We start from the raw sequence: 22,500 nt of genomic DNA, 5'->3' as shown, positions 1-22,500 counted from the left end.
ATATATATATATGTATCGTTTCTCGATTCGTACTGACGACGTCACCGAGAGACGATAAAAGTTCGTCGCTCCAATCTCGTCGAATGCGCTTTGTACTTTGAAGATCAGCATTGAGTGAGGCGTCTAGAAGGCGAATGGATGATGATGACATCGTCACGTTTGTAATTTGATCGAACATCAAAAGAGAAAGAAAGAGGGAGAGTTGAATAGAAAGTAGAGAATATACTAACGTAATATGACGCAAGAAAAGAAAATAGTTATTATATATATATTTAATTATTATATATATATATATATATATATATATATATATATTACGTTATAGATGAACGTAATTTGTTTGTTCGTACTGTATTGTCAAACAATGGTATTACTTAATTGTCAACAAATTTTTTACATTCTTTAAAGATGATTATTCACAGAAATGTATATGACGGTATCTTTGAATCGTGATATGCACGTATATATTCTTTTTCTCTTCATTTTGTCTTTTCATTTCTTTCTTTTTTTTTTTTTCCTTTTTTTATATCAACAAAAGGGACGTTGATATTGATATTGTTTAAAATTAATTTTAACTATCGTATGACAACAAATTATATACGATTTATAACCTAGGCTTTCAGCTTCTTTATTCGTTCTACATCTTTCTCTTTCTCTCTCTCTCTCTCTCTCTCTCTCTCTCTCTCTCTCTCTCTTTCTCTCTCTCTCTCTCTCTTTCTATCTGTCTGTATTTATGTCTCTGTCTCTCTCTCTCTTTTTTGCCTTTTTCATCACGAGCGCCTTGACTATCTTTCGTCGCACGAAATCCGAGCACCGGTTCGAGTTAACGAACAACGACGCTTTGCCTCGTCGATTAGTATGTCACGTGCATGCCATTTTGTGTCGATGTAAAATGCTAATTCACACCAGTTAATCCTCTCATGAATCATTTTTGATTATCGAGTAAATACGAATCGACTTGTCCAAACCTATCGAGGTCGAAACCGAATCGAAGTCCAAAGTGAAGATTCGAAGAGAGATCGAATCGATATATTTCATCGATAAGTTTTTTTGCTCTCTTTCTTTCTCTCTCTCTCTCTCTCTCTCTCTCTTTCTTTTTTTTTAGTAAAATCAATTCTTTGTTGATTCGAAGATCGGAAAGAAAAAAAATTTGAAAAATAAAATATATCTGACGATAATATAGCGATCGTGGAAAAAATTCGATCTTCTTTTTTTTTTGTTTTTTTTTTTGTTTTTAAGAAGGATGAATTACATTCGAAAAGAAGAAAAAAAAAAAAGAGGAAAAACAATAAGAAAATAGAAAAAGAAAGAAAAAAAGTGAGATAAAAATATACACACATGCATTACCACTAAATTGGTCGTAATCGTTGCAAAGTATACTACGAGTATAATAGAAACCGTTAAATAATGAAAACAAACGATTTTGAAATTCTAATTCGAGGACGACCCCGTTTCATTGTTAAGTCCAATCTATTTTTATATTTCCATTTGACTAACTTTTAAGTTAAATACGATTCTGACGTTGTAACGATTGTAATAAATGTCGTCTATTAATCTCTTTTTATTCCTTTTAAACGATCGGCTATGGGAAAGAAAGAGAGAGAGAGAGAGAGAGAGAGAGAGAGAGAGAGAGAGAGAGAAATAAAAAAATATAAAAGACACATGTATAAATAAGTACAACAAATATACATAGTTATATATACTTATTTACATGAATTCTTCGTAATTATTTCTAATCGTGTCGTTTACGAGCGTTGACAGGGTTATTTAAAAAAAAATAAAAAAAAAATGAGAAGAAGAAATGAAAAAAGAAAGAAAAAAAAAAACAAAATAAATAAAATGAAAGCAAAAGAAAAAACAAAAAAATGACCGCCTTAACTAATACTCGAGGATTTCTCACGGAAATCTTTATTTCGTATGCGTCTTCACGATCGATGCCATCCACGGATAGGAGCAAAATCGTTTAGCGAAGCATTTACGCAACAATAGGCATGTACATACGTACTGGAGGACGATAGGTTACATCGACGGGACGTGAGACGCATTATGCTCGTGCTAAATTTTATTCTGAACCTTGAAACGACGGAATCTCATTATCGATCTCGCTAAACGGATCCTTATATATATATATGTATATATATATATATATATATATATATATATATTTGCTAGAGATAATGTGCGTATTATATATGTACGTATGTAAAAATGCAAGAAGCTTTTGTAGGACTGTCGAAAAGAATTAAAGTTTTTCTTCTTTCCTCTCTTTTCTTTATATACCTACACGTGTATAAGTATATACTTTATGTATATAGGAATACATTGTATAAATATATATTTATTTTTTGTTGTATCTCTTCAACATTTAAATTCGACTCAATGTTACGTTTTAACTATGATCTAACAGCGAATTTTCTCTCTCTCTCTCTCTCTCTGACTCTCTCTTTTTCTTGATAATGACTACAGAATATAAATTGTTTGTTTTAGGACATCATTGAAAATTGTGTAAAAGAGAGAGAGAGAGAAAGAGAGAAAGAGAGAGAGAGAGAGAGAGAGAGAGAGAGAGAGAGAGAGAGAGAGAGAGAGAGAGATTCGTATAGATACACTTATTATATATAAGGTGTTTCAGTAATTTTTTTCCACTGAACTGTGCCAGTATGTTTTACGAATAAAAAGAAGAAAAAGTAATATTATATGAAGAAACATTCACAAAAAAAAAAAAAAAAAAAAAAAAAAAAAAAATTAAAAACTTATGTTTAGTTTTTAAAATAAAGTGAAATGATAATGAAACCCGTTATTATTATTAATACGATAGTATATTTATCGGGTGAGAAGGGAATACTAGAAAAAAAAAAAAATAAAAGAATCAAAATAAAAATAAAAATGAGATTACGATTTTGTGAATGACACGTTCGTACATTCCAAAGAAAGTAATCATTATCCATTATGAATATTTATACCAATACGTATACAATAAAAAAGAAAGAATTTTTAATATTTATAATAATTGTGAATGAGTACAATAAAATGGTGACAACCTAATGGTGAACATTTTGAAATGGAACAATAACAATAAATACGATTATATATATATATATGTAAAATCGTGCATATAAATACATATAAAGAATATTTTATATATATATATATATATATATATATATATATATATATTAGGTGGACCGGAAAGTAATGTCGTTTCTGCGCATGTCGATATTTGATTGTGATTAAAAATAAAAACTTGTTAAAAATTTATTCGTTTGAATTTAATTTAAGAAAGCGACATTACTTTCCGGTCCCCCTAATATATATATATATATATATATATATATATATATATATATATATATACATAATATATAAATAAAATCGTGTATATAAATACATATGAAGAAAAATATTTGTAAATCAATTATCCTTGCAAATACGCATAAATATTTATCTATCTCTATTGGATTCCTTCGTTTTACGAACGTACATAAAATTTACGCAAAAGTTTCGAAACATTTTACGAAGCAATACGATGGAAAAGGCATTTGGCTCGCTCATAGTTGGTCGGTCCGTCCTATTGGGTTCATTTGCTCTCCTGACAGAGAATTGCGAAATAAGAATCATAGTGTTGGATATCCACGATAAGTGGATACAGCAGACAGAGAAACAGAGAGTGAAAGAGAGAAGAAAATAGAGAAAAAGATAGAGATAGAGAAAGAAAAAGAGAGAGGGAGAGAGAAATAGAGAAAAAGATAGATAGATAGATAGATAGAGAGAGAGAGAGAGAGAGAGAGAGAGAGAGAGAGAGAGAGAGAGAGAGAGAGAGAGAGAGAGAGAGACTGCAATTTATATTGTTCCAGCGTGATTCTCTCAACACATGTGATCCATACCAAGATGACCGACAGAACCCGAGCATTCACGGAATATATAGCACCCCATTATATGGCAATCGGGAGATCGATTGCGAGATTTGTGATCGTTAAAACCAACGTTAGTAAGATGACCGCCAATATCTTGGGAAAGCTCATATTATCGATATATATATATATATATATATATATATATATATATATATATATATATACTTATATATCTGTGTGTTTATGTGCATACAGATATAAAAAAAAAAAATATATATATATATATGTGTATGTACATACATACACATATATTTTTTATATGTATGTATGGATATAGACATACATATATTTTTTTTACGATAAAAAAAAATATATATATATATATATATGTATATATATATTTTCTTTTACGATAAAAAAAATATATATATGTATATATATACATATATAAATATAACGTTGGTTTTAACATTCATAATATATGTATATATACATGAACGATAATTTAAATTTAAGGCTTACGGTATCTATTCAGCTCGAAGGAAAAAAGAAAAAAAATTTTTTTCGAAGTTAATCGTTCAATGTCTATCATTTTGTAAACAAAGGATCGTCCAAGATATTTATCTTCGTGTAGTAGTGTTACTCTTCTACTCTTCTATTCTTGCCTTTTTATTATTACTGTATCTTTTTTTTCTTTCTTTTTTTATAAAAGAAATAGAAAAAGTAAAAGAGAGAGGGAGAGAGAGAGAGAGAGAGAGAGAGAGAGAGAGAGAGAGAGAGAGAGAGAGAGAGAGAGAGAGAGAAATCTTTTTCTGGTAGAGATCAAAGAACGTTGGTAATATGATAACACTTAACAATCCTTTTGTGTTTACATATTATATACACGATAAACGGAAACTAACAAGTTATTTGCATTGCTATCTAAATAGGCGTTATAACAGTTTGTAATTTAAAAAAAAACTATTTAATATATATCTTCGACTTACAGATCCTAATTAAATATGATATATTATATATTAGTTAATATTTCAAGGATTTAAACGTATCGTTCCTTTTTTCTTCTCCCTTTAACGTTTTTCTTATCCTTTTTCGTCTCTTTTGTTCTTCGTATCATTTTTTCAATGGTTTTAAATATATTGTTTTCCCTCTTCCTCCCTCCTTCCCTGACTCATCCTCTTTCTCTCTCTTCTGATCGAGCTCTATTACATGTTATAAATATAAAAATTGCCCCATCAATAGAATCAATGGAGTCAGCCATTGGACCTTAGGTTTCGATTTACTCTATTTCTAATAAATACATTTTCTTTCTCTCACTCTCTCTCTCTCTCTCTCTCTCTCTCTCTCTCTCTCCCTTTCTTTTTTCTGTTTCTTTTTTCATCTTTTTGTGTTTTTCTTTCTCTCGTATAGTTCGAACTTGTACGTACATATTTATTCGATTATTTAGAATTTTTCTAAATCGACTTATCTTTCTTCCGAAACGTCATCGATGTATATATATATATATATATATATTGTTTCTGGAATTATAAAAGTTTAATGATTAAAATGAAGATAATAAAATAAAACAGAGGGGGTGGAAGAGAGAGAGAGAGAGAGAGAGAGAGAGAGAGCTCGTATTTTATTCTGAACGTATCGACCTTTTAGTAAATTACGCGGTGCTTGCTCGAGGCTTCGCCTCGGCAATTACGGCTCTGGAGAAAAAGTTGCCACAAGAGAGAGAAAGAGAAAGAGAAAGAGAAAGAGAAAGAGAAAGAGAAAGAGAAAGAGAAAGAGAAAGAGAAAGAGAAAGAAAGAAAGAGAAAGAGAGAGAGAGAGAGAGAGAGAGAGAGAGAGAGAGAGAGAGAGAGAGAGAGACACATACACAGAAATGGGCGGATACAAGCAATGGGCCCACTCTCGACGTCGCGATGTCGTCACTAGCCGTGACGAGGAGCTATTTTCAGGCCCCCCTTGGAAATTATATCGGTGGGGAAAGGAAACGGATTGTTCCTTCGAGACCAAAAAAAGAAATTCGTTTCTATTCGTCGAGATCGATTGTCAAGATTTAATTTATGTACAGATAAGTTTACACTATATAATAGATATATAAATGATTTTTCTTTTCTTACGATCACTATTTATCTATAAATATATCTACTTATACGAATTGTATTATATTATTAATATTAAGATATAGAAGCAAAGTAATAAATTTATAAATAAATATGTTTGATGCTTTGATTTAAATTGTAAAAGAGAAAGGGATTATATGTTTTGCGTTTTTCTTTCTTCTCTTCTTTTTTTTTTTTTATATTTACGATCATTATTTTTCTTTTTTTTTTTTTATTTATTTGTAAATAAATATATTCGATACTTTGAATGTTACTAAAAGAATTATATCTTTCATATTTTTTTCTTTTGTTTTTTTTTTGTTTACATTTATCGCTCTTCTTAGGAATAAAAATACATTTAATACTTCGATTGTAAGATAAAATTATACTTTTCGTATCTTTTTTTTTTTTTTTTTTTTCATTTATCATCTACTTTTCTTTTAAGTATAACCGATCGATTAAGTTCTAGTAAAAATCTATCATGAAAACATTAAAAATATATTTTACATAAAGTAAAACTGATTGTCGCGAGAGTGATAAAGGAATATGATAAAAATGTTTGAAAAACATGAGAGAAAGCCTTTGGAATCTGCAGAGGTTTGTAGGTCACGGTGTAACTCGATTAACAAAGCGATAACGATTCCCCGATCTTTATCATTGATAAAACTACGTATCATTGCGAATTAACACGGTCTACGTTGAACGAACGAGATCTCGAAAGAGATAAGAGATATTTCTCAGTTCTACGTGAAATATTTTATATAAATATATATATGTATATATATATATATATATGTATGTATGTATGTATGTATGTATCTTTATCAAAAGTTATCATCAAAGCTCGTTCATGTTCTCCGAGAAGGAAAATCGTTTTGCGTTAACAATCTTATTCGATCTTTATGATAGAAATAACAATAATAACAATAATAATAATAATAACAATAATAACAATAACAATAACAATAATAATAATAATAATAATAATAATAATAATAATAATAATAATAATAATAATAAATTTTCGCTTCCTAATATGTCCCGTAAGAAACCGTATTTTCATGAATGGTTTTTCATGAATGGTTTTTCATGAATGGAAAAAAAAAGGACAACACAATTATTTTTGTATCTAATATTAATTCATCGTACCTGACCTGGGTCGTTGATTTTACGATGATCGAATGTACAAGGTGATTTGAATGAATCTCTATCGTAAGTTCTACATGTAAGATATAAATCGACAGCACAGTGGCATGTACGATTAGATAAAATCTCATTCTTTATATAATCAAGACAATTTTATAAAATTAATTGATATGTAAGACGAACATAACGTTTTTCCTTTTGTCGTCATGAAATTTTACAAAATTTACTTTTTGTTAATTTAATTTTAATTTATTACGAACTTTAATTTCTTATTATTTTTAATTTTAAATTAATTCCGAACATTAATTTCTTGCTATTTTTAATTTTAATTAATTACGAACATTAATTTCATTCAGTTCTTCCTTCCTTTTTTTCTTTTATGTTTTTTTTTTTTTTTTTTCTTTTTTACATCCATTCGCAATTATAATTGTAAATAAATCCTCTCGATTATTGAATAATATCTTTTCAGTTACATTATTAACGTCCTTTCTCTCTCTCTCTCTCTCTCTCTCTCTCTCTCTCTCTCTCTCTCTCCCATTTGTAATAAAATAAAAGATACCGTTTCGTTGGAATAAGTTCATAAACCGTATCTATCAAGCTCGTATCGAGTTTTCAACGAGCTTTCAAATCCGTTCCGACGTATGCGTTCACACTTTATGGAACGACGCCTCGGTTGTTTTAGATTTACATTACTCATTAAAATACTTTTGATCATATTCAGTATTATTATTTTCATTGTGTATTCCAAGAAGAGAGAAAAGATAGAGATAAAGAGAGAGGGGGAGAGAGAGAGAGAGAGAGGCGGGAGAAATGAGAGGAAGAACCATAGATCGGTAAATCTATTATCATCGTCAATTAAAATGATTAACGGAATTGTCCTATTATTATTAAATTAAAAGATAAATATAAATAGATAGACGGACACAGACAAACAGATTGATAGATACAAATAATTAATTATGAAATTTTCAATAGAAAATAATAAAAATGATAAAGATTATTCGAAGAGACGATGGTTACATAAATACATAGTTACTATATAGATATAAACTATGGATCGAAGCAAACTTGCATTATCAAAGCTAATGCAATGGTTACAACGCGTATATACGTATGCTCGCCTCCGAGACTGGAATGTAAATCTTCGAACGTGCGACTTAGCGCCGGGGCAAGTAGGCAGGTAGACAAGCAGGCAAACAGACAAGTAGGCAGGCAGCAGGCAAGCAGGTAGGCAGGCAAGCAGGCAGGCAAGCAGGCAGGCAGGCAGGCAGGCAGGCGGGCAGATAGATAGGCAGGCAAGTAGGCAAGTAGAAAGGCAAGCAAAAAGACAGGCAAGTAGACGTACATGTATATTTATGTGTATATATGTGTTTGTGTGAGTGAGTGAGTGAGTGAGTGGGTGCGTGCACGCACGCAAGCAAGCACGTACGCGTGCTATCACGACACCAATACTAAGTTGACGAGCGTGCAAATGCGTTCACCGCCTTTAACACCTACGGATCGCTCGCAAACTCCTCGTTCCACGATATTTGTACTATCTTTATATATTGAACCTTGAACAATTCCCAATGTACGTCTCGTTATTTATTTTTTTAATTTAAAACAAAAAAAAAAGGGAGAAAAGAGCGAAGAATTTTTGTTTTCTTTCTCTTTTCCTTCTTCAATTTTGAAATACTAAATAATTCTCGTGGTTTATTTTTGGTTGAAAAAAAAAAAAAAAAAAGAAGAAAAGAAAAAAGGAAAATGAAATGAGCGTATGATAAGTGAATTTTCATGTAAGATTACAGACATTTTATATCTTGTGAATATTAATAAATTGATTTGCGTAGAATAAAAAGAGAAAAAGAAAGAATGTAGAATAAGTGACAATTAACGTTATGTCGCGCTTCGTCGAATTCAATATTTTTTTTTCCGTAAATATTAATAAGAAATTTAAAAGATTTATTCATATTATTCTTGTAACTAATTATTTTGTAACTAACTAAAGAAATGTGAATGTATCTATATTATTTATGTAGCTAATTATTTTGAAAAAAAAAAAAAAAGAAAAACAAAAAAATAAAGTGTACAATAAATAACATTTATTGTTCTAGCCTATTCCCTGTTAGATTAAATGTTCTCTTTCGTGAATATAAATAAGAATTTTAATATTTATCTATATTCTCGTGACAAATTATTCTAAAAAAAAAAAAAAAAAAAAAAGAAAAAAAAAGTGAATAAAAATAAAATAAAAGAAAATGAAAAATAGATTATACAATAAGTGACTCCTAACGTTATGTATCTTGGGTCAAATTATATATTTTCTTTTCGTACACGTAAATAAAAAATTTAATATAGACTTTATTTGATATAGATTTAATAAGACAATTAATATAATTAATAAGAAAATTTTTAGATATACAGTAAAATCTGGTTTTGTGCGATCCTTTTTTATGCGATTTTATTTTTGTGCGATTTTATTTTTGTGCAATTTTTTTCGTGCGATTTATTTTTATGCAGTATATGAATCTTAGCGGCATTAGCATTAGTTTAATATTTCCTATCCATGTACATATACACGTTGTGGACGAACTCTGATTACGTGGATATATGCAGGGATCCAGATGTCTAAAAAATTGGAAACGCATTTTCTTAAAATAAATACCAATACGGAAAGACGCTTAAAATTCCAAAAAGAGCTGAGATCATGCATGTGACGTTTACAAGCAATTGACTAGTCGACTGCCGTCACAAAAACTGATCACTGACTTTATGGTACCAAAAAACAAATCAATTAAAATCCTATCTTCAAGCGACGAAAGCGATTTTGAACCAATTCATCACAAGAAGATGCGCATTTTGGATTACGACGAGTAGCATCAAATTATTTAATGTATAATTTGAAAATTTCTCCATGTATATGTAAGATGAAGAATTAAATATTTTTACAATTTCTTCAGGTCTAATTTAATTATTTAATTTAATTGAAAGCATTCTCTCATCTATTTCATAAATCATTGATGTATTTTCTAAGTCCGTTTTATGCGGTCCCTATCCACCGCATAAAAAAAATTTTAGGTAGTATATCGTACAAAGTTGTTTATTATATGTAAGAATTTATAAAATTTCCGAATATTTTTTTGTACGATTTCTTTTATGCGGTCCCTATCCACCGCACAAAAACAGGTTTTACTGTATTTATACAATTTAAGGCGATCCATAAAAACGATGAACTACAAATTTCTATTATGATTAATAAAACGCCAGAATTTGTTTACTTCGTATTGTAAAATTGAATAAGCTAAATATACTCGAGAATAAAACGATTGCCTTTTTTGTTTTTCCTCATTTTCCTTTCTTTTCTCCAAACTATTCGTCACAAATGTGATAACAATAAAAATATAATCGAGCTAAAGTGGATACCGAAAAAAAAGAAAAAAAAAAAGAAAAAATAAAAAAAAAAAAAGAAAAAAAAAATTAAAAAAATTAAGAAATTAAGAAATAAATTACTAACAAATATTAAAGAAAATTATTATCAAAGGATATCCCTTGACTGATTTATTCGTACGAATTATACCAGCTATCAAGTTACTCGAGATTTACATACATTTTATCAGTTATTTCCTTCGCTGGTGGATATATCACGCTTAAGCATGAACATATATTTATAAGAATGTATATAAAGTAGTCGTAGGTTAAAAATAATATACGCGACATGATGGCCTCTAGAACAATGCGCGATAACTCTCTTCCGTGAACGCGATTCGCTCACCTACCAACATTTGCTATGCAACCGAGGTGACCTCCGTTTTCCGTTTCTTCTATTTCCTTATCTCTCTCTCCCCTTTCCCCTCTCTCCCCTTTTCCTCTTCTTATCTCATCACTTCTCTCTCTCTCTCCACGGAAAACTTAGCATAATCGGAAAACCTCAGAGTAAGATCTTTACAACTAGATGCGTATAATAAGCTTGCCTTGCAACGACTTAAAAAGTAAGAAAGAAAGAAAGAAAGAAAGAAAGAAAGAAAGAAAGAAAGAAAGAAAGAAAGAAAGAAAGAAAGAAAGAAAGAAAGACAGACAGACAGACAGACAGAAAAAATAAAAAGAAAAGAAAACAAATAAAATAATAATAATAATATTAATAATAATAATAATATTAATAATAATAAATAATAAATAATAAGAACAATAATAATAATAATAATTTAATCCGATTAACATTTACGAATTACGAAAGTTAAAATTCATTTTAATTCTTATTTCCAACTTTATCATTTACTAAATTCATGTTTGCATATTCAATTATAATTCGATAGGATTCATTCTTCCCATCTCTCTTTTTCTTTCTCGACTTTTTTTTTATTTGAACTCATTATGGAAACCATACAATCTATAAAAATTCTATATCTGTTTAAATCTATTTATTCAGAGTAATTATACGAACGAAGAGATCGTGTGCCATTCCTGTTTTCGTTCTTATTCGTTCACATTGTTAGAGGGATACTAGTGATGGTGATTGTAATGGTGATGGTGATGGTAATGATGATGGTGATGGTGATGGTGATGGTGATAGTGATAGTGATAGTGATGGTGATGGTAATGGTAATGGTGATAGTGATGGCGTTGAGAGATAGGTGGGAAGAAAGGAGGGAAGTACACACATGAGTCGAACATGACGAAGACGATTAACCGTTTTTAGTTTTACGGTTGATCATAAATTTCCTATCGGTTAGGTTAATGATCTCGATAATGAAAAATATGTGTGACAATCTCGTACGAACCGTGTTAATATTAACGACGATTTATCGTCCTTCTCTTTGAGTTTATTACCTGTTACATCTCCCCCCTCTAACCCCCTCTTCACTTCCACTATCACCACCACCCCATATCTGAAAAAGAAAGTTCGTCGAAGAAATGAGCGAGTTAGTTCCTCGATCTTCACAGAACACATAAGTATAGACATAGAAACACAAACACGCGTTCGCGCGCGTGCGCGTAGATAAATCTTTGGACAAAGATAAATCTTCTAAAGGAGAAAATAGAAATCCTGAGAGATCTTGTCTCGAAAATATTTCGAACATTGGAGAAAAGTGACTCAAAACAGTAATCTCTCGTTCGTGGGAGAAATAATTATTAATATTAATATAATTATTTATATTAATTTTTTTAACATTAATTTATTTTATATTTATTTTTATATCATTTATATTATTAATAATATAATTATTGATATTAATATGATTAATATAATTATATCAATTATTTGATTTTATATATATATATATATATATATGTCGCAAAATATTCGATAAATGGGAGAATTGTTTGAGAATAACACCATTGAATTATTTATATTAAACTGCAATAAATCGTTCGACATAAAATCCGTTTATTTTTATAGTCACAATGGATAAATTTTTGTTTTGTATTAACATCTTACAAATTTGTTTTTATAAAATACGAATTCAAGACGAAAGAAACGAATAACAAATGTGAGGCCCGAAAAGGCTTTTCTGAATTTACAATCAGTCAAAGATTTTTCTCCTCCTCCACCTACCTTTTTTTGTCGCAGTACCGCGCATCGTTTTATTTTCGAGGGCAAAAAGAAAAAAGAGAAGGGAGGGGTTAATCTTTGATATTTTTTTAACTAAAAAAAGGAACATCGTTTTTGATTCGTTCATATGTTTATATGAAACTTTTTTTCATCATTTTAATCATAGAAATATTCCTTTTGATTTGAAAAAAATTTATGTGGAGGATCGTCGTTAATAATGACAATTATATATTGAATTAATAAACGAAATTTAATTATTTACGAAATGATAAGAAAATATTGGGCGAATATTGTTCTAGAAAGTTTTTTTTACTTTATTTTGTGATTCGCAACGATTTAAAATTGTAAATGAATAAAAAACGAGTAAATATTTCGTTAATCATAATATAATCCTAAATATGGTATTGCGATTATTAGTGATTGCGTGGATTGTTAATTTATAAAAATATCGAAAGTTAGTTGACGCTTGAAAAGAGAAAGTTCTTATATGATTATTTGTTTCTTTTCTTTTTTTTTCCTTTTCTTTTTCGCTTTTGATAAAATTTCAATCCTGTTTCTTATTTTAAAAACATCCAGTCTGTAGATGAGATGCATAGAGAGTATCGATATTATGTAAACGATGAACGAGGACTTCGGGTAAAGCAGAAGGAAAGTACGCTGTAACGTTATAGAATGCTATGCGAAATACAACGAGAATCGATCATTATCGATTACTTTCTCGATCGAAATGTCGAATGGAATAACTTGGATATATTGAATATTACGAACTCGTATATACGTATCTCAAACACGCATATATGCGTTCCATTTTTTATTATCAATTTTAATCCTTTCTAATCCATTTAATTAAAAAAAAAAAAAAGAAAAAGAAAAGAATATATATATATATATATATATATATATATGTATATAATATAATGTAAAATGTTTAATATAACTTATAATTAGCAAAAGAAAAATAATAGTTTTGATCTACGTGATATAAGTTATAAATTCTGTAACAAAAAAAAAGAAAAAAAAACCCCAAAAAAAACAAAAAAAAAACAAAAAAATGAAACAAGACTAATATACACGAGTATGTTATTTCAAAGTTAAATGACGTTGTAGAAGGTTAAATCGAGAAAGTGTTAAATTACATGGGTACGTGGCATATATCCATATTTTATATATATATATATATATATATATATATATATATATATATATCACTATATCTATCGTATATATACATGTATGCATGTATGTATATGTATATATATCGACCTTCGAATTGACGATCTCTACCCGAATATAATCCACAACTTTCGTCCTTCCCTTCGAGGCATATATATAAGTTTCGATTTGCGCAATCGAGTCCGCGCGCACAAACTCCTGCGAATTGAATGCGCGTGACAGGTTGAAAGGTGACTTTGCGATTAAAATACATTGGTAAAAGAAGAGAGAAAAAGAGAGAAAAAAAGAATACATACCGACAAAATATTTTTAACCTTTAAAAATTAACTTTTAAATTTCAATAATTCTAAACGACATTGTAAATACATTACGTGAACACACACACACACACACACACACACACACACACACACACACACACACACACACACATACATACACACAAATACATACATACATATTTAAAGAGATCATGTATCACGAATTAATAAGTATATTGTAATCTATGTCGTGATTCATGTTTTTATAACTTAACGAATAACTTACCGTAAGTTTCGTTAGCTTAAGAAGATAATAAAGTGATGAAAAAAGAAAAAAAAAATAAAGAAAAAAATAATAATAATAAAACGCAATATCGCTCTCTCTCTCTCTCGCTCTTTTTCTCGGATGCATTTCTCTCTCTCTCTCTCTCTCTCTCTCTCTCTCGAGCGTAAAGTTTCGCGATCCACGGAAAAGCACTGGGCGAAAGCGTCACGTGGTACAGACAGCGTTATACCGTGTGACATACAAACGTGTGCGACGGCGAACGAGTGAGCGAGAGGACGAATGAATGAGCGAGAGAGAGCGAGAGAGAGAGAGAGAGAGAGAACGAGAGAGCGTGTATAAGTTGAGACCACATCGACCACGAGGCGCGAGTGTTCGACGAAAAGAGAGACAGAGAGATAGAGAGAGATAGACAGATAGATAGAAAGAGAAAGAGAAACAGAGAGAGAAAGAGAGAGTGAGAGAGAGAGAAAGAGAGAGAGAGAGACAGAAAGAGAGAAAGAAGAGAGGGGGGAGAAAAAGAGTAAAAATAAAACAAGAGGAGTGAAGGAAAGTTCGACGTTGAGGGCGATGTCGTTTGAGAGGAATGCGCTTCTCGTGGCCTGTGACAGGTGGAACGAGTGAGCAAACGAGAGTCTGTATATATATGTATGTGTGTGTGTGTGTGTGTGTGTGAGAGAGAGAGAGAGAGAGAGAAAGAGGAGAGAAAGAGGAGAAGATAAAAAGAGTCGCGTGGCACCAACCTGTCGCTCTTCTCAACGATGGTGAGGGGTGCTAGTTCCTGAAGAGGCGGTTCCGCCGATATACCCTGTGCCCTCTGTTTTCTCGGCCTTGGTTTCGTTGGTGTTGCCGAGGGTATTGGGGACTTGTAAGGTAAAACGCTTTGGAACATGTCGATATGACTCCTAAGTTCCTGTATCTCGGCATCGCGCTGCGAAAGTAGGGCCTCGAGTTCGGCTATCCTGTCGTCCTTGACGCGTAGGAGCTCTTGAAGTTCGCGGAGCTTACCCATCGTCGTGGTGACCGGTATGTCGACTGGGAATCTTGCCGGTTGTTGTTGCTGCTGATGCTGTTGTTGTTGTTGTTGTTGTTGTTGTTGTTGCTGTTGCTGTGGATCTTGATATTGTTGATATTGTAAATGAGGATGATCCTGATGACGTATGGTACCATCAATTCCTGTGGTATTATTTACGGTGACCGCAGCCACGGTCTGCGAGGAAGCGTCCTCCTCGTCGGCGAGCCGGTGCTGCGTCGACGAGAAGCACAACGAGTCGAAACACACGCGCATAGACACGCAGGCGTCGCCGATCGGCCCCTTGCACTCGTTATTCTCGTTCATTCAAAATATTATATTGACCACGAGCGTAGATCGTACGCGCTTTTTATCGCGCGAATAAACACTTTTAAACGCAAACGAAATGATACGGACACGATTACGAATACGACTATAACTACGACAACGACGACGACGACGACGACGACGACGACGACGACGACTATTACTACTACTACTATTACGGCTACTACAACGATGATTATGATTAAGAGCGATACCCGATTCGCTGAGATACGTTCACGGACACGTTTTAAGAGGATAAAAAGAGATAGATAATAATAAAGAAAAAGAAAGAGATAGAGGAAGAGTTTGAAAGAGAGAAAGAGAAAGAAAGAAAGAAAGAAAGATAGAGAGAGAAATTAAGACGGCTCGTTTCCTTGACGCACCGTCAACGTCGATCGATCGATCTAAAACCGCGAATTTCGCGCCCTCGAAAGAGAGCGAACAGTCGAAACACGTTCGACCGTTCTTTGCGAGGCAAACTCCACCAGAGCGCGAAACACCGACGACTGTCGTCGACTCGCCACTGTCGCTCGGGCCACGATGTGCATACTACGCGATGATCGCGCACGAGCACGCACGAGAGCGAGAACGAGAACTCGGCTCGTTTCGGTTTACATCGTCTTACTCCGCCGATAACCCGACTACCTCCTACCAATCACCCTCCCTCTCAACACCAATATCATCCCACCAACCTTCCCCTTTAGCGTATTATGTTTCACACAACTACGTTCTATTCGATCAGTCGACTATCGTCGCCGCTGACTTAATAGCGATAATCACTCGCCTTCCCATTGGTCCAAACTTTGGCGCCACTTACAAACATTCGCGTAATCCCTTCTCCGACAGATTTTCAGGATTCATTTTATGATATTTTCGAAAGATTTTTATTGTCAATCTCAGAGTTTATTGAGCGAGTTATATAACTCAATTATCGCTTGCAAAATATCTATGGAATTATAACTCCTTGTAGATTCTCGTGATTCCGCTTACCCACTTTTTTCTCTCGAGGTAACTTCAATCGTTTGGGACGAATACATCGGTACCGTCTCGTTGACCATTCTTCGAAGAAACCATCGATGTCTTCCTCGTCATTCTACTTGCACTTTAATGTCAACGATATTTTATTATATCGTGAAATGTGTAAGTAATTAGTTGAAAATGACTATATAAATCTGATCGAAGGTTATCGAAGCGATGTCATTATGGCGGATGTAAATAATACGTTGCTACGATTTGAACGCCCCTACTCGTTCTTTTTGATATTAAATCTTCATATGGTTTTCAGTAGGTAATAACAGTTTGCAGATTTATCGATAATCGGTAATACGAATTATCTTTCTGCAGTTTGAATTACATTAGGATATTTTCATGGACATTTGATTTATTTAACATATACAATTGTACTCGATATATAAATAATACGTAATTTTGAAATAATAACGTTGCATTTTATTTGTTAAACTTTTATAAGTTTAAATGCAAATTAATTTATGAAAATAATGCTGTGATTATATCACAAATCTAATATAATGGACAATTCTTAAAGTTATTGTATTATGTATTATTTTTAATACGTACAATGTTATTAATCCGTCTTATCATTTATATATTAATTTATTGCGTTATGTAGTATTACAATGCGCAATTAATATTTGATAGAAAATCTTTTACATGTACTATCCAATAAATTACTACGTATGAAATATTATGTCCTAATGAAAAGTGAAAGTTATAACTTGTATACATAATCTTATGCATGATATTTTTATCAGGAACATTTGTTCATTATTAATTGTTTTCAATAGTTAAACATCATACATATGATTAATATTGATTACAATTCCTGAGTATAATTTCAGGTATAATACACTTACATAGAAAAGAATTATAAATTACGATACATAATGGTATAAATAGCAAAAAAAATTTGTCAACACTTTCGACTAATGCCTTGATATATGTATGAACTTTAAGTGATATTAGAAACTATAATAAATAATTAAAAATAATTTTCACAATCTTTATAAAAATATTATTATGAGATCTAATCGATGAAAGAATAATGTTTTCTATTATTAAAAAATAAACGCATAAAGGTCAACTTTTTTTTTTTACACTGGACGGTTACCTGCACTCTTACCATCTGCATTTATACCAATGTAAATAATTAATAATGCCAAGAATACTTTCTGTTTATATTTTGGGCAAACTTCTATCTCTTTCTAAGGAAGTGTCTTGTACGTTTGCTTGGATATCCATTTGTTACAATATATATTTCTAAAATCGACTATCGAATGCTTCTTTTAGAAATCTCCTTGAGGTCTATGCTTTAATGATCGTCCGTAAGGAGATAAAAATGGAAGAACACTACGATACATGTCAAGTTTTTTACGTAATTCTCTAATTTTTGCATCGCGCTGTATTAACAAACCTTTAAGTTCTGCCACTTTTTCATCTTTAAGACGAAGCGTCTCTTGAAGCTCCTTGAGAGTATTAATGTGTTCTATCGTTATTTCTTCGCCAACAACAAAACTAACGTCACCATTATGCGTTATCGCTGGCACTGTAATTTCCATATCACTTTCTTCTATATTATGAGACGATTGTGAAAAATTATTTTCATTGATACATTGTCGTGTAAACTTAGAACACAATAGATCTAAAGAGTGACGCGCTGACTCCACATTCCTCGGCGTAATTATGGGATTCATATTTGTATATATTATTATTGTATTTTTATTAGTATAACCTGTTAAATGATATTGAAAAATTAATAAAACGATTAATAAATTTATACCATACTGGACTAATTTTACAATTACTTACCAATATTTACAATACAAATATCATTCCAAAACAGATTTTAATCAGAAAAATTGCAAATGACAAAATCCACAAATATTAATTTCGCACTGAGTCGTGTTAATCCGGCTACCTTCGTGTATTCGATTATATGATTGGCAAGTTCCGAATAGTAGGATGAGTTACCGACGGCGCCTCGACGGAAAATATATAAAGCTACATCTATTGTCTTCGATTTTATTAATTTCTTTTTTTTTATTATTATGATACTTTTTGATTAAATTATTAAATACATTATTACTATTACATATTATAGTTAAAATAATTCATTCGATAGCTTAAAATTTGTTATCGACAACAAAAGTACGATTTTAACAACGTAACGTTTTACTTGAGAAAAATCATACCAGAGGTCTCCACATTTGTCTCGATGATTTCGCCAAGCTAAAAACTAACACGAACTGATATTCGAAAATATCGTTTGTTTGCGATTATTTGATTTTACTTTGGTTATAAAGAAGAAGAAGAAGAAGAAAAAAAAAAAAGAAAAAGAAAAGACAAAACGAAAAAAAAAAATAGAGACAACAATACATTTATCATCAATATTATTACACGTGGAATATACGATGAAAAATCATTTTGAATTATAAGGGATATTACAAAGTTAGCCATCAAAACTATAACACCAATCTCGATAATTTTCTTTTCTAGTTCATTCGACAAATATATTGAGATGTCTCATATTCGATGGGGTTCGCACTGCGACGAAGGATAGTTACTGAGTTAGAAGTTCACGAATCGAATGCCCGAAGGGAAACTAGAAGGACTTTTGTTGGGAGCTAACCATACGCATATATACATGCGTATGTAGTAGTGGTTCTCCTCGAGGAAACATAATGTCATAATGGAATAGCGATGTTAGTAATAGCGGTTGAGAGAGAAAGAGAAACAGAGCGAGAGAGAGAGAGAGAGAGAGAGCGAGTTAGATAGATAGATAGATAGAGAGGAAGAGAAAGAGAAAGAGAGAGAGAGAGAGAGAGAGAGAGAGAGAGAGAGAGAGAGAGAGAGGTCGATTCGTACCTCCTGCCTGTTAGAGGTGGTAGATGGAGGTGGTGGAGGTGGTGCCGATGTAGCTCGCGAGTCGGACCAATTTGCATCGCATTGTGTACTCGTTACGCCTCCATCTGCCGTCGGCTGGCACACACTCGCGTCGGCGTCGGGACACGTCGCGGCGATGTAACCACCAGTATTCGTTCGCCCCGGTGCGTCCTGGCAATCAGCGCCCTGGGATAGGAGCCGTGGAAACCGCGGAAACCCGCAACTCGATTATCGTTTCTGGCATCGTTATCGTTATTAGTCGCTCCATCGCCTAGCTAACATGGTACCTTTCTCTTCTACCCGCACGTCGTACCAACACCCGCACCCCATCTCTTGCCTGGAGAATCAACCCCTTCTCTATACAATTCTCACACTCGGCGATACCTTCAACCCCTCTTTCCTCTTTAACCTCTCTCTCTCTCTCTCTCTCTCTCTCTCATCGTCTCTATCTCTTCTTGTCCTTCTCTATCTCACTCGACGAAGTCTCAATCTGATTATACGCTTTGTCAAAGCTTTAGCACCGGCAGAGAACCGATACCTTTCCATCGGTGCCGATGTACGTTCCCTTGAGTCCGTTCCGCCAGCTGCTTAATCATTAACATCGTTCCACTGTTACCGACCACCCGCTCACTCTCTCTCTCTCCCTCTCTCTCTCACACACACACACTCATTCACTTATTCATACGCTTGTTCACTCTGAGTCCAGGGTTCCTGATTCTCGAAATGGTTTCGAAGATTGGTAGGAATAGCGATTAACTGTCGCCTCTATTGAGGAAGTACAAGCCTTCTCTTAATCGACAACTGATTCTCTGAATCGAAATATTATCGTCAAAGAAAAGGAGACAAACAACTAACTAAATAACCGAACATAACCAAATGGACTTTGATCTTCAATATCGAGCTTTGATCTCATTAATTCTCTTTTGTTGATTAAACACAGCCGGCATTTAAATCGATTTAAATCTTATGTTTGTCGTTTCGGTCAACGTGTCATTGCGACAACGTAATTGTATTCACAGCGATAGATTTTTTTTTAGATCTGGAGGATGGACATCCCTATCTTCTCCTTCTCCTCATCCTACCATTCCTCATTTTCGTTGAATCGGTCAGCTAACTCCTTATTCCCTGGAGATCAAAGCTCGTATTCGGGGTTTTCGTTTTCATTGTCCAAGGGAAAAACGTGTCGCTCGTAGCGAATCAATTCATTATCACGTTCATATTTAAACGTCGTCATCCGTCCTAGCGGTTACGTCATTGTCATAGAGCATTTACGACGCATTTTTTTCATTCATGGAACCTTGTTCCTCTTTTTTTTTTTTCTTTCGTTTTTTTTTTTACTTTTTTCGTTTATTTTATATCCTAATTACACATCGTATTGTATTAAAAACAAATGAACTAACGGGCGAACGTAACAAAATCGAACAAATCGTTTTGCTAAAAGAGAATAACGAAACTTTATCGTTTATGTACGTTCCCGTAGCTTCATTCTCGTACGTTTCTCGTAAATTTCTGATAAACGTGAAGATTATCGATCGAGGTAAGATATAATAAGAAGATTTTCTAAGGCACGATCTTTCTACTATGTAAGTAGTCTTCTCTATGTAAGTCGTCGCAGTATCGAAGAATGGAAAACTCAGAGAAACGTCTTCGTTCATCCCCACGGATACTCGAGAACTTCGCTTTGATCTCGTGCCTACTACTCACCCTCCTCAACCTTTCTCTCTCTCTCTCTCTCTCTTTCTCTTCCTCTCTCTCTGTCTATCTATCTATCTATCTATCCATCTATCTCTCTTCTCTTCTCTTCGTCGTTTCATAGTTCGGCCGTTCGTGGCCCACCCTCGAAAATATCAACTAAACGATAACCGTATTTATTATTCATTCGTCCGCTTCGTTCTCCTCTCTCTCTCTCTCTCTCTCTCTCTCTCTCTCTCTCTCTTTTCCCCTATCCTTTCGACCCTCCAATTTTATAAAGTAGTTTTTCAAAGAATTTCGCGAGCGCGAAACGCCGAGGGTGAGAAAGTCTGGCGCACGATAGAGAAAAGGAAAAAAAAGAAAGAGAGAGAGAGAGAGAGAGAGAGAAAGAGAGAGATACTTAGAGTTCACGATGGATACGCAATGAAGCAAAATTTGAACTTTTCTACCCTCGCATAGTTCACTCAAATACAATCACCTCTTATACGTATTCACGTTAAATCAATTCAATTAATCTCTTCATCCCGTTTAACATGCTTCGACGAAAAAGTATTCTTTACCTTTGAAACTCGTGAAATACGTAATTAATGACGATAATTGAATAGGATTAATCAAGAAAATTTTAACATATTTCATGCAATTTTCACGGGTTCGTACGTAACGTCATGACCAATAATGCGAATTATGTTTGAGAAGAGATAAAAAAACAAAAAAAGAAAAAAGAAAAACGAAAGGAAAAAAGAAAAAAGAAATAAATTCGTTCAAATTTTTCGGAATTAACTACAAATGAGAAATAGAAATAGATAGATAGATAGATAAATATATATATATATATATATATATATATAGAGAGAGAGAGAGAGAGAGAAAGAAAGAAAAAGAGAGAAAGAGAGAAAAAGAGCCAGAAGCACGTTCTTTGGTTCAAAATGAATTTTCGCGCGTTAGAGATTTTTTCAAGCGCGCTATAAAATGTTTTCCGAGTATTATTTACGGTCTCTCTTTCTCTCTCTCTCTCTCTCTCTCTCTCTCTCTCTCTTCCTCTCCCTCTTCCTCTCTCGCTTTGTATTCTTTTTTTCAGTTATGTGTAAAAATGATATTTACAAAATACGTATATTTAATCGAGCTCCGTTTAAAAGTAATAAACAAATATTCTCTCTCTCTCTCTCTCTCTCTCTCTCTCTCTCTCTCTCTTTCTCTCTCTTTTTAATTTTATTTCATAGCAAAAAGAGATAGACA

At 32.6% G+C, this 22,500-nt stretch overlaps 2 protein-coding genes across 3 annotated transcripts in view; both read right to left on the bottom strand.

The window, feature by feature from the left end:
- LOC124951310 (cGMP-dependent protein kinase, isozyme 2 forms cD4/T1/T3A/T3B) overlaps positions 1–16,195 on the bottom strand; it is a 52,513-nt gene extending 36,318 nt beyond the window's left edge. The window contains exon 1 of the mRNA XM_047499534.1: positions 15,077–16,195. Within this exon, the coding sequence (XP_047355490.1) occupies positions 15,077–15,672 (596 nt within the window). The 5' untranslated portion in view covers positions 15,673–16,195. The remainder of the gene's footprint in view (positions 1–15,076) is intronic.
- A 903-nt stretch (positions 16,196–17,098) lies between these two features.
- LOC124951312 lies at positions 17,099–18,656 on the bottom strand. 2 transcript variants are annotated; one of them, XM_047499540.1, is made up of 3 exons: positions 18,499–18,656; positions 18,104–18,421; positions 17,099–18,039 (listed from the first exon to the last, which is right to left on the bottom strand). In XM_047499540.1, exons 2-3 carry the CDS (start codon positions 18,381–18,383, stop codon positions 18,002–18,004), a joined length of 318 nt encoding a protein of 105 aa, XP_047355496.1. In that variant the 5' UTR covers positions 18,384–18,421; positions 18,499–18,656; the 3' UTR covers positions 17,099–18,001. The 2 variants fall into 2 exon arrangements, with proteins under 2 accessions (XP_047355496.1, XP_047355495.1); XM_047499539.1 differs by having other exon boundaries at positions 17,099–18,421.
- Between the last annotated feature and the right edge of the window lie 3,844 nt (positions 18,657–22,500).

This window comes from Vespa velutina, chromosome 8 (assembly GCF_912470025.1).
Source record: "Vespa velutina chromosome 8, iVesVel2.1, whole genome shotgun sequence".
NCBI classification, from domain to species: Eukaryota; Metazoa; Arthropoda; class Insecta; order Hymenoptera; family Vespidae; genus Vespa; species Vespa velutina.
Note: the sequence above shows the minus strand (reverse complement) of the source record. Positions and strands in the feature narration are given on the sequence as shown.

What these genes read in the sequence shown, in the direction of transcription:
- LOC124951312 (XM_047499539.1), bottom strand. Translation starts at nt 18,383, where the DNA reads ATGAATCCCATAATTACGCCGAGGAATGTGGAGTCAGCGCGTCACTCT.